Genomic DNA, 16,320 nt, shown 5'->3' with positions numbered 1-16,320 from the left:
AAGTTAAGCTTACAACACGTTGCCTCTCAGTCTTAACTAAACTCAAATCGGAGCATTTTGAATCTTTGTACAGTGGTATGGTGAGGTGTTGTCATCTCTGCCTTTTTTAAGAAATACTTTGAGATGTTTCTATGCTCTTCACATTGTCAGTAACCATGTAATAGACACTTCCAGTGCTTTGGCATCTATGTGTGTTTGACTAGTATCTGCTAGAGTTCTTCTACACCCTCTTTACCCCTAATAATCAAAGCTGATTTATACCAGCTCCACTCCTAGATCATATATGCATCCCCACATCCTCAAATCTTCCCAACACTTCCCATTCATCCTTACAACACGTTCCTCATTCACTCACCTCTGTCTTTTTAAAAAATTACTGAAAATATGTTTATACTATTTCAACTTTTCAACTTTAACCATCAGTGCTTGCACACGTTGCGCTGATGTTTCATGCCGCTGTCCCAGTGTTTTCACGGCACAGTGTAGTGTTTGACACATGCAGCATCCAAAGCCACATGTTATGAAAGTACAGTGTTGTGCTTATGAGTATGCACTGTGCTTAAGCTGCGTGTGCAGATAGCACACACACACACACACACACATTATATATATATGTATATATATATATATATATATATATATATATATATATATACTGAAAATATGTTTACACTATTTAGACTTTTCATCTATCTATATAGATAGATAATTATTGGATAGACAGTGAATAAAATTAAGCCACTAAATTTGTTGTATAAATGTCCTGAATATGCAGTGAAAACCATTTGAAAAAAGTAACATCAGGTATGGAAAAATCGTATTTCTTTTTACAAGGTTTCTGGAATGATGGGTAGATAACAGCTACAAGGCAGAAAAACAGAGAAGAATAGAACAGAGCCACAATAGACCACAATAAACATTCAGCATGACATCAACTTTTGGTTCTGGTCCAAAGTTTAGTCTTTTCACTTAAATGGCTTAAATCACATATGCAACAATGTTTAAAATGTTCATGGGTCTCCCAAGAATAAATTGAGACCCTTTTTTTTTTTTAGAAGACTCGAGACACTTGTGTGGGGAGGGAGGGCAGTAGAAAGCACAACTTTGAGTGAAACTCCTGATATAACAAAGCATTGCTGGCACAATGGAGTTGAGTTCAGCACAGAGAGGCTTTGACTTATCCATAGGAGAGTAGTTATGAGTCTCCCTGGGCATGAGGAGAGCTCCAAGATTGGGAAGAGATCTGCTGGTGAGTACTCAAAAGCTTAATTAGCCTGTGCTGCTGTGCTTTGCACATAAGCTAACTGTGTGTTTTAGACCCCCCCCTTATCAAGTTCAAGTGCAAAAATGGAACCTTATGTATAGGGTTCGATTTAACGTTGGACATACTTGTCTTATACAACAGCTCATATATACTGTAAAGGTGGAACACCTAGCTAATACTTTCTGAGTAGCCTCAAAGATACCTGGTACCGAAAATTCTAATGCTTTATGTATATATCATTTTTATGGTCACTATGGGTCTTTGTTTGTTTACAGTTGTTTGCTTACATTTTGTTTTGCAAGGGGAATATGATTAGTCAGTGGTCCTTTAATTCTTCTAGATTGATCCATCTCAGACTTGGTGGCTTTGAATTTATAGTGGTAATGGTACTGACATTATTCATTTGTACCCGCTACTTAGTTTTAGTGAAATAGTTGCTGATCTGGCAGAAAACTGCTGATATGAATAACTAATGTTGTAATATCAGGAAGGAAATTTAAGTGACCAGGAGCCTGCAGACAATGTGAGAAGCTAAAAATAATTTCTAACGCCTTGTGTGTGACATAAAGCCTTTCCAACTCTCGTATGTCAGTCAAACGTCTGGCTCTTATGTCTGCACCGCACCACTTGCTGAATGTGACTTGGTTCTCTGATAAAGCAGTTGGCTGCAGTTTTGCTGGGAAGACTAGCAGAGTTCCCCTAACGCTGTGCAGTGGACCATGTGCACATGCATGGGGGGATTCCATGGAAAATACCGGTGCATGAAGTGCTTGAAATCATAGAATCATTTAGAAGTTTGCATTTTGTTTTTGATGCAGACTATTAAGTTGCCATGTAGATACAGGTCAATGCCTTCATTCAGTGAGGTTCAAACACTTATGAAAGTGACTTTTCAATATAATCATTTGAATGTTGCTTTTTCTGGATTAAATATCATTTTGCATTCAGTGCATAATTACTGGATTGCTTGTTTTAAGGCATCGGAAGTGGTTTCAGAAGTGCATGAGTTATACAAGAAAGTTATTGATGCACGTGCTTTCCTTGTGCTGAGAGCAGAACCTACACTGTAAAACCAGCAGACAACAAAGCATCACTTATTCTGAGTACTGAATGACAGTCAGTATCATGATTCTGATCAGTACTAATTCTTCTGCTGTGCTCTTCTGCCATGCTTGTGTATGTCATATCATTCTTGTCCCTTATTCTTCTTCTTACTATTTATAGTAGAGTTTGGTTTATTACATATATATGTAGTACAGTTTAAGTATACAGAGTTCAGTTTAATACTAAATATGTACCAGGTACGTGTGTATGATATTCTGTACTTCTCTAGAATCTGTAGTCTGATTCAGTGCTAAATCTGTTATTGTGGATTCAAGAATTATGATTCCACAGTGCCACAATAGTGATGTTAACCTCTAATACAAATGTGGACTTCCTTTTGTGTTAGAGCCACAGATAATGCAGTCTCCATTTATTTCCCTGTTGCTGCAGAGAGCAGAGGGCAAAGCTAGAAATATCTCGTTCCAAACAGAAAAGAAGCCTGACAGTCTAGCATTTAAAGCTTTGTTTATGTCACCAAATAAGGCTATTTTGAGTCTTATCTCCACATCTGCTGAAAGGAATCAGTGCACCTAGAGATTGGGAAAGTGATAACGGGAACAGTAAGGCTATTTATGTGGGAGGTCTGCCAAATATTTGGTGGGGGCTAAGCGGTCCACTCATTTGGCCGTTATCTCTCTGTGGAGAATGAGCTTCACCTCATAACCCATCATCGTGACACTAGGAACGCATCGCCACAATCTCCCACAGTGAGAAAAGGGCAGACATTGGAAAAAAGATAAGTGACAGAAAGGCAGAAATAGCTATAAGCTCGTGACTGTGTGGGAGACTCAAACAGGGAGTGTGCGATAAAGGTCTCTCTCTCCAAATGTACATATCAAGCAGATTCATATTCACTGGTTATAAACGTCTAATTTCCATGCCTACATATCAGAAGACCATGATTATGACTCTTGCAATAAGAAGGTGAAGAAGCAGATTCCTCGTAACTTTGGTCTTTGGTCGTCATTCTCCAAAGTAACATGTTTTTCAATCTTTTTTTTTTCTGTGTTTACATGTGGTTATGCAGGAATACCCATAGTAGGAGACTAGAACAGAAGGTCATTTCTTATTCACTGCATTGTGACAAGGGCATTTTACCACAGGTATGGCAGGGGGTGGTTTGATGTCCATTTAAGCGTAATGTAGGTCATGTACCTGGGAATGAACAGATATGCTATTTCTCAATGTGCTGAACATAACTTTTAATTTAACATATATAGCACAAAAATAGACAAAAATGCCTAGAATGACAATGTCATCGATGAGGTGGTCTTTAGTAGAATGTGTATCTGATAATAGTGCAACAGTATTTGGATAGACCCAGTGGGGATACAGGTAAACAGACTGGCTTGCAACACAAAACTGTTCCAGTTCAGTTCCGTGCAGTGATTACTTGCTCTGGACGTGTCTAACTCAAGAACAATAACTTCCGTCAGGCCTCCGTGGTGGCTCCTGCCTCCCTGGCCCCCATTCTTTCAGATGGGTTTCCTGTCTTGTGTCGCGCCAGTGGAAATGTAATGAGGAGCCCTATCTGGCTGTCTTCCCATTCAAGAATTAAGGGGGGATGAATAGCCCTAGACTGTTTACTAGGTGAAAGTACCTTCTCTTTCTCTTTTGCGCACTCTTTGACTCCGCATCACTGACTCCTGGCTGCCTTTGTTTGTTGTCGGAGACGGGTGGGGGGGTGTCCTTGGGTCTCCCGCATCGTAGCAGTTTCAGAGACGGCGCTGGAGCTTAGGAGTCACCGTGCCGAGACGCCCCCGCCCACGTCCCCTGTCCTGTCCTCCGTCCCCTACCCCCTCCGTGACCACAACACATGTTTCACAGCACGTACCTTGTGGCCCTTGCTGCTCTCGGCTTGGCTCAGGCGTAAGCAAACTGGAGTTTGGTCAAAAGGACAACACGCCTCTGCAAGGCATGGAGCCATGCTACGGTAGAGAGTGACTGCACACAAAGGCTTTTCTCCAAAATAAAGTAAAAAACAAAGCAATATAAACATCAGACATCAAAACGGGTGAGTTGACCGATGCTATTGTAGGCAGAAAATCATTGCAGCTAACTGAATATTTGATTCAATTCCAGCTGCCTTAATACTTGTATGATTTTGGGACTGATTTTAGTAATATTATCATGCTAAAATGAAACAAAATCCCTTTCATTGATCTAATTTACCATTTCTGTGTTTGAATGCAACAAACTTACTGAATTAGTGCCTCAGCAACTCAAACCACAACAATGGCCAGCTAATAAGAGTTAAGTGACCCCTTTATTTGTTAGAACATGAGCCTCTGTACTGGCAAGATATCCTAGTGTTAGAGAGAGAGAGGGGCTGACACCTGATATCGGAGGGAGCAAACCCTTCAATTTAAGTGTGACGAGTCAGGACGTTCGTGGCTATTTGCAACAGACAATTCCCATTCTCTTCTTCTTGTGGGAGTTTCCAGGACGTTATATGGAGATTTACGCACAGAGGGAGTTTACTGGGGGGTTAAGAACATTTCATTCCATGCAGAACACATGGAAGTGATGCTGCAGAGTTAAATGAACATGCAACGAGGCGCAGGATTTGTTGAGGCGCGACACACGGGTGGCTGTCAAACCTGTTACGTATTCATGTGTTATTTGGATGACACATTCGTAGAAGTTTCCTGTTATGTATTCAGATGCTTCTCCATTCTGCTTTTATTAGACTTTATATTAATTTTTCACAACGTGTGACATGTACATGTTATGCTTCAAATGGAAATCTGTAAAGGAGGAAACAATCTCAAGAATGCTCCCGACCCCTGACCTTTCCACATTGTGTCTTGTCCTTTGTCTGACCTTCCTGGATCCTCCTGACCGCCTGCAAAAAGGAGGAGTCACACCATCTATGTAGCCTATAAATCTCCCCGTGGTGCCAGCGAAAACTTTAAAAACGTTTCTGATAAACTAAGTATTACAGTGTGTAATGCTGTTTCTGGGTTCATCGTTTACGCTGGTTACCAAATTATATGCTGATTTTGTATATTACAGTTCTTACAACGGTCACGTTGATTTCCATTTAAAAACTCTTCGCTTCAGACTTTATGTTCTATATGAGAAATGTTCACAAGTGATTTATTCCAACGCTGTCTTCGATATCCCTCTGCCAACGTTTCATGTAATGCACGTATTAAACATGCACATGAATAATAGGACTTTCGTCATCCGAAAATTCGTTTGCGTCTCACAACTACAGTGCGCTGTGCTTTAAAATAACTCAGATGTACTGTGCGTTGGAATTTACAACTGACGAGTCGACCGACAGCGCCGCAGCAGGGTTAAACGTGAGAATGCCCCCCGAAGCTGAGCGCTGCCCCGTCTCTCTGCACTCCCCCGTCGACGGGCTGCGTTGCCCTACGCTGCAGACGTAAGAGCCTCGCTGAGTCAAGGCGTTTCCGATCAGCGCAACTTGCGTCCGAAAAGTGGCGGGAGCCTTTGGTCTGTTTCGAACCGTGAGGTGACGGCACGGAAAGATGATACGGGGGTTAAGCACGAACATGATCAGGTGTTAAAGAGAAATGTAATTGCTGCCATTACTTGTTTGAACAGTCACCCGTCACCTGAAAACCTGCGAGCAGGAAAATACATTCAGGGGATCATCCAGACAAGTTGTTATGAGAGGAAACCCTTTAAGGATTATTTAGCCTACGTCTTCGGTCTGCTGGGTGAAAGCAGATTATGTGACAACAATGAAAGAAAAACATTTTTTCAAAACAGGAAATAGTTCAGATAACCGTTCTAAGGCAGTGCAATTTTATTTGCACAGTCAAAGATTTAAAAAAAAAATCAAGTGAGCTACCAATGACAATTCCATAAAGCGCTTCAGCTGCAATTAAGGGGCAACAGACGGGGCCATGGGCGAAGCGGCGAGGACCTGTGAGAACCTATACGGATGCTGAGATGGAGATTCCCAGTGAGTAGCCAACAGTGGCAGCCTCGTTGCTTTTTTTTTTTACCCGATTCTTAAAAAAAAAAACCCGGTGTGTATGTATTCCTCTACGTCGTCTTTGCCACAGATGAATGGAAGTTTGCAGCCTCATCTATGTAATCGCGGAATCGGTTTCTTGGTGTGAAGGTCAATCCGTTCGTCCATACAAGCTTGCCAATAGGGTGAGGTAGCGTGAGACAGCTCGTGGCTCGGATCATCAGTGTGGACACTTCAGTGCATGTGCGCCTGCGAGGGTGACTGTAGGCAGCGCAACGTGGGTTCCGGGGAATAGATGTGTTTTGCCCAAGCAGTTAGTTTGTCTTCTAAAGATATTATTTAATTTTTCCATCATGTGTCTAAACAATGTCGCAGTGCTGTTCGAATGTTTCACTGTGCAGGTAAGATTTTTGTTACTTTTCGTTGATGTCGTACAATGTCACATAGCCATTCCGGAACATTAGATCCTGTTAGAAACGTAGCCTAGTTCATACCACGACCTATTGTCTACGTGATTGACTGCTTGTTATATTGGAGCCTATTTTTGATTCTCACAGAGGCTTTTATATCACATTGCCTTTATCTTATTACAGCTCATGTTACTAAACCTCCTAAAGTCTTACTAAACTACTGAAACTCTTAAAATGCGTTTCAGAGGGTCATTTATGACCTGGAACAGCCAAACAGCTGTCATAACTATGAATTATAAGTCGCGCATTCTTTTTGCTTTATGAAAATTGCTTAATCAGTTGCCTTTATTTGCTCACAAAATAAACAAAACGTTGTTTGCAATTAGTGGCACTCGCCAAATGTGGTATTAAGATGAGACACGACAGTCTACGTGGGGCTCGTAAAACAATGCCAACGGTAATGTTCTGTCCGAACTTATTCTGACTTGATCGATTACTGTAAAGAGTTTTAGCCATCACGTGACACCGTGACGTTCCTCTTGCCTTGCGGTTTATCAGGTGGTAGCTGAATGAAGTAGCGGGCAGTCACCTTGAAATAACTGTCCTCAAGATAAGGGTTAAAATGTTGAACTAATGTTAATGATGATTTCATAATGATAAGTGCTCTTTATTCTTTGACTAGTATTAAATGGTTTTAAGACATATCACACCTGTATTAAGATATGTAAGAAAATGCTGAAGAGTATAATATTAAAGGTTCTCAGCATACCAGACATCATTCACATTGAATTTCTTAACCATGACTTGGCAGTGTCTGTCACTTAACTAAAGGGACTTTAGAAGTAGCTGACTCACTTCGCATCAATTGCTGAGTCATTAGAAAATGACAGTGCTCCAGTAAATTTGGGATAGTCAGTGATTCAGCAGAAACTGTGTAGTGTGGATGACTGTATGGGCTTTCTAAAGTACTGAAACTGTGATGTGCACACTTCAGGAGTTCCCTGCTAAAATGTACATTGTGTTCTGAGGTTACAGTGCAAAAACAAAAGAATCCTACCTCCCTAAGAAATGAATCCATTTTACATTTTAGGATGATAAATGGTGTTTTAGCTAGTACATATTTGTACAAACATTTGCCTATTGCTAAGTGAAAGACCTTTACATTATCAAGGGTAACACTTGTCAATGTGCCAGACTTCACACACCCAAAGCAGAAAATAGACACGATGTTGGCATTGGGTATAATGTTGGCACGTTCCCTCTTACTTTTAACATTGGCTATGGTCCTGACTTTGAGCCCCTAATCTTGCAGACACTCAGCACTCTCTCTCTTTCTGTCTCTCATTCACGGGCAAAGAGCCAATGTGTGTTTGTGTGTGTCTGTGTGAGAGAGAGAGAGTGTGTAGGGGTAGAGAGGATAAGCACATTCTCCTTCTCCCTAAGGTCACATTTAAAGGTCAGTTCTTTATTTTTAAACAGCCTTTTAAGTCCTACTATAGTACTACCCATGTGCTTGATCCTTGTGTCATATTCAGCAAGTGCCTCGTCATCTTTCATGTGCATTGTCATGATTTATGAACAGCTTCAACCTCAATGTAGTATTTCTGGTTTATCTGAGACACTTTGACAGACTTCAGATTTCTACTTCTTGAGAGGTCATCATGTAGTGTTGATGGGCCTTCAAAATGGCAGTGGGAAACCATTAGGTTTCCTTATTGGCAGCAAGTTCTTCATATTATAAGAGAGGATGAGGGTAAGAGGTCATCTATCTCAGTTAAACATTTATTTGAGTGCAAGAAGCCACTCTTCCTGGGAACTGCCTACAATTAATTCAGTTAGGTGACTGTGTAATTTGTTTAAACATGCTGGTCTAAACATAAGCACAGTTCCTGGAAACGTGCCCATGTGATGCCTAGTTGCGAGGCGGACGTGCATTTCCCAACATTGAAAACGTTGCCACCAGCATTCCAACAATGTAACTTAACCTACTTATGGATTTATTTAGAGTTCAACTGAACTTCATTGGCTTTTATGATAAGTCACCACTTCTTTGCTCTGTCACAACGTGATGGTGCAGTTTTGAAGGTCATGTTCATCTTTTGAGGATTCCCTCGGTTTTGACATCACCGCGAATTGCACAATTTCTTTTCCTTTTTCATGCTACCATTCTGTCGCATCGAAACCATGAAGCTGTTATTTTTGTGCCGATGAAAAGAAAAAAAAAGGTTTTGGTTTTGTGCGTGATGGAGCACCCTTACCTACACCACTGGAAAAGGAGGAAGTGTATGGCATCCAGAGAAGACATCCCCTGTCCTGTAAATATTGTTGTTAGCAGGCAGTTGCTGCTGAATAGGTGCAAATGATGCTATGACATGGGGTAACTATTCCCATTACCAAGCAAAGAGGATCACTTATTATCAGTCTCTGTGTGGCAGTGACACATGGGAGTATCACACAGGTGTATCAGACCACACACACACACACACACACACACACACACACAGAGTCATCTTCCTTAGTCCCCTCTTTCACACCAGTCATGGTAAGACTGCGCTGCTTGAAATCCTGTAAAATTTGCATCCTCACATTTTCTGATGTGGAAGGACACTCCATTAATTCATTTAAATTAGTGTGTTCATTTCAATCATATAAAACTTTTTAGTGAATATTAATATAATATAATATAATAATTAAAATCTGTGCAACCATTTAACTTTAAATGACCTGATTGATATTTGAGTACAGCTGATAGTGAATTTACAAAGCTAAATAATTGCAACTGCCTATGTAAGGAAAAGTGCCTCAAGTCAAATGCTAGGAAGTTTGTTGCTAAGGAAAACAGCACAGTGCAGGATCTCTCAGCTCTGCACTCACATGCTTCCACGTGACTAGTGAGCAAAATGCGTAAAAGGACATTAAGGATTTTAGGCATGTATATAAACTACGTGGACTACACAAGCCATCACAAGGAAGGTTTTAATTCTTAAAGGTACTTGCATGCAAGGAGCACCTATAGAGCTTGCGCTGTTGTCTGGAACGCTATTCCAGTGGTTATGGTTGATATCACCTATCAAGCTTCTACAGATCAGCAAGAAACACCAGGGTTAAGCCATTAAGTCCATGCAGAACCTAACAGGAAGCCGATGTAAATTGAATAAGACCTAGTAAGACCTCTGGTTTTTAAAAGCATTAAGGGCTTTAAACATCGTGAGCAAGACTTTGTAGTCATTGCAAAATTCAAAAGAAATCCAAAGTAAATTGAATATGACTTAGTAATATGCTCTAACGTAGGCTTCTGCACTACTTCTGTACTAGTTTATTTAGGCCATGTAGGTTTAACATGTCTTACTTTGGATATGTTTCTTTAATGATAATATGCAGTTTTAGGATTACATGATAGTCAAATGTCAATATCAATATGACAATATGGCTAAATATGAGACTTATATGAGAGTCAAATGATAAAGTATTACATCAGTGCCTGAACTGAAGTTTTTAGTTACAGATATTGGATAAATTCAGAGACGTTATTTTTGAGCAGACCTTTGTCTTTGGCACAGTTTTTTATTTGTGTAACTGTGTTGTTGAATGTGACCAAGTGCATAAGTATGATTGTACATCTTTAGCACGAAAATTAAAAGTGGACATTATATTTGCAAATGACAGTGTGGATCACATAAAGGGATAACAAAGCTGGATTTAAAACAGAACCTTGTGGAACTCCCTATTGCCCTCATTTAGGCTCCTTTAAAGTAATTACTTTAAATTACTAAAAGTTAGGATAAGCTATTTGGAAGATACAAATCCTACAGAATGCTGCAGAGAATGACAGCTTTTATGGATTGAGTGTGATGTTATGCACTAAATACAAGTCCTTTTCTATAGAGTGTAGCTGTTTCAGAGCTTATGGAATGTGGATCATTTGCCATAGAGCCCTTTTATGTGCTGCAGTATCACACCCCCTTGTGGTTAATTTGAGTCAAGTTTAATTAAAAATGCTCACGGTTCGTTTTGAACCTTGAACCCTTTTGTATGTTCTCCCCAACCTAGGTCACTTTCCAGCCTTCGGTTTTCATGCTACTGCAATGAAGTAGCAGAGTGAGTGAGTCTGACCCCATGTTGATGTGTATGTGTGCCCTCAGGACTCTTTGCCTTGCTGCTGATCGTGCTGGAGTGGTCCAGGCCGGGCCTGCCCTCCCCGCTGCGTCCAATCTGTGACCTGCGCGTCCTCGACCACTTCATCAAAGAGGCACGCGATGCAGAGGCTGCTGTGGTAAATCCCTCATACACACTCAAACTGTTAAGTCAAGAGCAGGACTTTAGGTGACGTGTGGGCTGCATTTGCTAACATTCCTGCCTTGTCTCTGCTCGTTTTGTCTTGTTATCTTAGAGGGTTTGCAAAGAGGAATGTGCCATTGCTGTCTCCCTCCTGGTTCCTTTGACCAGAGTAGATTTTGGTGTGTGGGAAAAGAAAAATGTGAGTAGTTTTCCATTTCTTCCCTGGCTTGTCGACAAAAAAAGCCCTGTTTCTTGTTAGCCTCTTAACCATGACGTACTTTCCGTCTCACGCTTGGCATATGTATGACGGAAAGTAAGAGTGAGTGCGTTCTCCTAGATGGAGGAGCAAGCTCTGGAAGTCCAGACAGGCCTGTGGCTGTTGAGCAAGGCCATCAGCTCCTTGCGTGCATCTGTGAGCAACTCTGCACTGGCATCCCACATCGATATCAGCGTCCAAAACATTGCCAGCATTGGACAAGTGCTGCGCAGTCTCAGCATACAGGTGAGTCGCCACATCACAAGCGACGAGCCTATAAAGCCGAGGGGCCTCGATGTAAGGCGGCACAATGCACTTCTGTGGAAGAGCTCCCACTATGGTTCCCAGTATCAACAGCTACTGGAGCGCAATGGAAGCTCCATTTTTGTTCTTTGGTAATGACACTTGCAAAATGCCCATGACTTTGTAGTAGTTGTAACACAGGTTCTGGCTGCCACAGAGGCAGACAGGCTCAGAGGTTTGTTTGCATGAGTACGTGAGTGTGTGTGAGCAAGGGAAAGAAAGTTGGATCCAAGCATATCACATGCTTTTAGATACTGATATGCATGTTTGTGGAAGACACACATTTACAGAGTTCTGGAAAGACAGGATTGTATCAGTGTATTCAGAGAACGCTGGGTAACAGTCCAGCTAAGTAGTCATTTAGTCACTAAAGCAAACACAAAAGCTATGAGGTTTTTCTTATTTGCTAATAGCTTCTACCATAACAGTGCAGATAACATCTGCACAGATTTAAGCACTGATTTTGTTGGCATGAAATTAAATCCAAAAGCACATGACCACATTTATGCTGAAAGTGAAGATAAGATTAATTCATACTCTGACCATTAATTGCACTGATTTCTCTCTCTCTCTCTCTCTCTCTCTCTCTCTCTTTCTCTCTCTCTCTTTCTCTCTCTCTCTCTCTCTCTCCCTCCCTCATTGTCACTCACTATTAGGATTACGTGCCAATAGCTGGTGGTTTAGATATACAGGAGACATGGAGAGTGTCTTCTGCCTCCGAGCTCTTCCAAGTTCACATCAACTTCCTGCGTGGCAAAGTGCGCCTCCTGCTTGCCAATGCCCCTGTCTGCCAGCAAGGCATCAGCTGACTGAAGCGCAAAGGCTCCGGCCCCAGCTCACCGGAGTGGTCCGTGGCAGGAGGTGGAACATTGCACCATGGGCCTTGCTAAAGGACTGAAGGATTAAAGGCTTTGACATAAATTGGCAAGACATACAGCACTTTGGGAAAAAGGAAAAAACTGGATAAGCGTGGAGCAAATATTTAACTTCGAGGATGCTAGTTTTGCATAGGATGCAGTTCTCTCACCATTTCCTGACCAATATTGCACACTTTCTCTGTGTGATGCAGCCAGTCACTCCCTTTTTGTCGTTTGACTGACAGTGCCACTGTCCTATCACAGCTGCATCGGAGGCTTAACTTAGGAATCACTACTCATGCTCTTCTCTTTCAAGATTTTTTTTAGGAATCTCAGTGGGGTTTTTTTTACTGCTTTTATACTGTTCATTATTTATATAGATGTATATTTCTAATAGCTGGAATCATGATCAGGTTTCACTATAAAGTAGTTTAAGGAAGCCACCTGCTTTCTTAGTATTTGCCTTAACCACCTCCAAAAGTTGAAGTGCTAATGAAGTCATATTTATCATTATCAATAATGCACTGGTTTTATTTTTTCATTAAATGTGCATGAATGTATGAGTGTTTTGGGGGAATGGGGGAATGCTTGTGGAGATATCTGAGTGTGTGTGTGTGTGTGTGTGTGTGTGTGTGTGTGTGTGTGAGGGAGAGAAAGAGAGAGATGTCAGCGGAGAGCCTGGTTTCTGGTCACTTCTGGTGAGAGGAAGAGGCCGAGTAGTTGCGTTTTTTTTTTTTTTGTTGGGGGAAATGGGGGGGGGGGGTGCGTGACCACTGATGAGACTGCACGTTGATTATCGGCATTCGCGTCAGGCTCAAACAGCAGTGTGTAGCTCTGCTCAGATAGCATTACTGCCAGGAAAAGGTTTTGATTGGTTTTGTGTGATGAACATCCTGCCTGACTCCTTCTTTGTTCACAGACCAGTGTACTGTCCTGGGAAAATTTGGGGTAATTGACATTTTCCTAATGTTTCTCTTGTTGTGTTGGGCTCAGATTGGTCATTCTTGTTTTTGTGGCTGTTTTTGTGTATGTTGTTTTTGCTGTGTTCTTTTTTAAGGTTTGTCACTCAATCTGCAACTGTAAAAGAGGATGTTTGTAAGAGTTTTTCCTTTTTTCATTCTTGTTTGTCTCTTTTACCACTGTACCATGTGGCATTAAATTGCAAAATATTATTCAGAGAAACAATAGATGAATGAAAACAAGGAGAGAGGATGTTTGCCTGTTTCTCTTTATTTGAGTATCTTAGTGAACTATTCACCACACACTGAATTACTGGCATTCCTCTAAGCCTCTGTGGCTGCATTAGACATAGAAGACCTTACAAGCATGAAAGAGCATCTATCAACCTTCAAGTCTGCATAAACGAAAAACGCTGTTCAAGAACTGATCAAAACTTTCCTGATAGTTGTCTGTACTTTTCTGCACTAATTTACTTCCTCTGTGATGCTTGACCATGAATACTACAGCAGATAAAGCAACAGTTCTAAATCAAACTACTTGCACACCATATATTTATGTTAACATATTAGTGTAGCTGATATGACCCCAAAATTTGAATGAAGCATATTTTTATGATCCGTCATTATAACGTCTATCAGTGTGCAAAGAATGCATGAAAACACTGGAGTTTGACTGTGCAAGTCTAGTGTTCTAATGCAATGCTGTTATATAATCACACAGCCGTACTTCATATAGCTTGTAAGTGTTTTCCTTACAAGTTATACAAAGTCAGACCTGAAAGCCCAGAACTTCCTTTGTGTGAAGTAATGTTACTCAGTAAGAGCAGAGGGCTTCAGCTCCAAGCCCGGCACCCTGCACAGTGTCCCTGCTCCGGAACACCTGGTCCCGCCCATGAACGGCTTGATCATGAGCTGTTGACCTGGGTAAATTCAAGTAAATAAACAGAGTAAATTTGAAACAGAGCAGAGCAGTGGGGCCTCGGGACTGGAACTGACCTCTCTCCCCCTCCCCCAGTAAGAGATTGTGGACGGGCAGACATAAGGAGAAAAGGTTCCTGTAGTGTTGGTGCCTACTGCCCTCAAGTGGACACTGATACAAGTGGACAGATTCTGACCAGCATAAGCAGAGGACTATTTTAGAATGCATGTAATGGTGTTTATTTTCACAAATATACAACACAACAAAGGGTTCAATACATTAAGGTGTTCGTGTTGCTTAACAGGATTAGGGGGGGGGGGAAGGGTATTTCTTAGATAACACTGATTTATCCTTGGGGAATTACAACACATACTGGCACAGAAAACAATATTTTTACTCTAAATCAGCACACCATTAAAACATTATCTTTTTAGGCCTAACTTGTATTTTATGAAAACCTAAACTTTATATACTCTAGAGGGCTTTCAGGGGTGGTTTCATAAATAAAGATGACTGCTTATCTTCCCAGAGCACTAATGATCTGTACTTTCATCCATCCAGTTCCATGACAGGAGGAGACAAAGGGACACGCAGGCACATTCACTCAAGGTCATTCCCAATCAAACCTAGTCTATGCCATTCCGATTATGACAGAATCCAGCCACTTCCATTTATTAAAATCCATACTCAGTAGCCCAGTTACAAATAAAGGTAGTCATCATCTAGTCCCCATTCATAGATTTGTCATGTGGAAAGATGGTAGTAGGGTCTTCTTTTTATTTTGGAATGAGACCACTGTGATTGCTGTCTCTAGACACTGGGGTAGAACACTTTGATGTGGATGGCTGAGTTGTTCCTTGTACGTGTCAGATGCTCCCCGGCTTCGTCTGGATCCTCTGGCTCCAGATCATCTATCAGCTCCACGGTGGAGGTGTTAGCAGCCAGCTGCAACGCCCCCTGGCTAAAAGCCTGGAGCTGCAAGGCAATGTTAATTGCTCGGTTAATAGCCAGTCCCAGACCATGAATGCAGATCTCCCTGTGACCTGCACTGCCATCTAGCAATTTCTGACACCTGGCCAGCTGGGCCTTGAAATCAGTCTTCATGTTGATGTAGACATCATTACGCCTCTTTGGCAGCTTTCTTGGTAGCCGCTTACGGAGTGTATATTCCACCGGGTCCATCTCTACAGTTGCCTCTGATGCAGAAAAGCCCAGAGGGTTCTGGGGTACAGAAGCTGAGACCTGACTTCTTGGCTCTGCCATCTCAGAGCTTCATAAGTGGAAGATCAGAGAATCGTTCTGGGGTTGGAAACATATGGCAATTAATGTCGAATATTGAATTCGTCCAAGAATGATTAACACGACGCAGGAAATATAACAAACATCAAATGAAATGATATTTCACATGAGCATGCTATTTAGTCTGTTTAGCAACGCACGTTTTAGTTAATTGTATGTATTAGTTAGATACATTTCAATCAGAATCATGGTTTTATTTATTAAGACCTCTGACACAAGCTGACTGCTACCAAGTGCAAATAGCTTTGTAATCACAATGGCTAACGTTAGCTAGCTAGCTTGTAGGGCAAGCTTTGCTAGCTATCTCGAATCTCGTGTACGAATAGCTTTAAGCCTTGTATCTATGCGCCACAGAAGTAAGTATGGAGTTGGTTACTCGCTGATGAAACAACCACACACAGTAGATCAGAAACAGCAAGCTACCTGTTTTACTTGTGGAATACGTCCCTTCGTACCGATACAGAAAATACCGGAAGTATTACCAATTGCACCGGAATCTATTCTTGTTTTGTTTACTTCGTCGACAGTATGGTTTACTTTAACTCTGCAGGTCGTGTTTAAACTAACCTAGCTGAAAGCTACTATGCTGCAGAACGTCTCTGGTTCAGTCTTTGCTGCATCAAGCAGTTGTGGCTGGTTTTGAGATTATGTCATGGGATGTTTCGTTTATGTGCTTTACTGCAGCAATTTTACTTCCAGCGGACTTAAATACCCTACCGTGA

At 41.4% G+C, this 16,320-nt stretch overlaps 2 protein-coding genes across 4 annotated transcripts; one reads left to right on the top strand and one right to left on the bottom strand.

Moving 5' to 3' along the window:
- Positions 1-1,154: 1,154 nt before the first annotated feature.
- Positions 1,155-14,658, top strand: epoa (erythropoietin a). 3 transcript variants are annotated; one of them, XM_027028443.2, is made up of 5 exons: positions 1,155-1,249; positions 10,870-11,000; positions 11,118-11,204; positions 11,343-11,507; positions 12,221-14,658. In XM_027028443.2, exons 1-5 carry the CDS (start codon positions 1,198-1,200, stop codon positions 12,371-12,373), a joined length of 588 nt encoding a protein of 195 aa, XP_026884244.1. In that variant the 5' UTR covers positions 1,155-1,197; the 3' UTR covers positions 12,374-14,658. The 3 variants fall into 3 exon arrangements, with proteins under 3 accessions (XP_026884244.1, XP_035375927.1, XP_026884245.1); XM_035520034.1 differs by lacking the exon at positions 1,155-1,249 and adding an exon at positions 6,235-6,305; XM_027028444.2 differs by lacking the exon at positions 1,155-1,249 and adding an exon at positions 6,522-6,718.
- pop7 (POP7 homolog, ribonuclease P/MRP subunit) lies at positions 14,515-16,184 on the bottom strand. Its single transcript, XM_027028438.2, has 2 exons — positions 16,022-16,184; positions 14,515-15,598 (listed from the first exon to the last, which is right to left on the bottom strand). The coding sequence occupies exon 2, from the start codon at positions 15,560-15,562 to the stop codon at positions 15,110-15,112; it is 453 nt and encodes a 150-aa protein (XP_026884239.2). The 5' UTR covers positions 15,563-15,598; positions 16,022-16,184; the 3' UTR covers positions 14,515-15,109.
- Between the last annotated feature and the right edge of the window lie 136 nt (positions 16,185-16,320).

Source organism: Electrophorus electricus, chromosome 19, assembly GCF_013358815.1.
Source record: "Electrophorus electricus isolate fEleEle1 chromosome 19, fEleEle1.pri, whole genome shotgun sequence".
Lineage (NCBI taxonomy): Eukaryota > Metazoa > Chordata > Actinopteri > Gymnotiformes > Gymnotidae > Electrophorus > Electrophorus electricus.
Note: the sequence above shows the minus strand (reverse complement) of the source record. Positions and strands in the feature narration are given on the sequence as shown.

Excerpts from the sequence above, each read along its gene's own strand:
- epoa (XM_027028443.2), top strand. The coding sequence starts at position 1,198 with ATGAGTCTCCCTGGGCATGAGGAGAGCTCCAAGATTGGGAAGAGATCT. Across the intron at positions 11,001-11,117 it reads GCGATGCAGAGGCTGCTGTG|AGGGTTTGCAAAGAGGAATG; the intron begins GTAAATCCCTCA and ends TTGTTATCTTAG. Across the intron at positions 11,205-11,342 it reads GTGTGTGGGAAAAGAAAAAT|ATGGAGGAGCAAGCTCTGGA; the intron begins GTGAGTAGTTTT and ends GCGTTCTCCTAG.
- pop7 (XM_027028438.2), bottom strand. The coding sequence starts at position 15,562 with ATGGCAGAGCCAAGAAGTCAGGTCTCAGCTTCTGTACCCCAGAACCCT.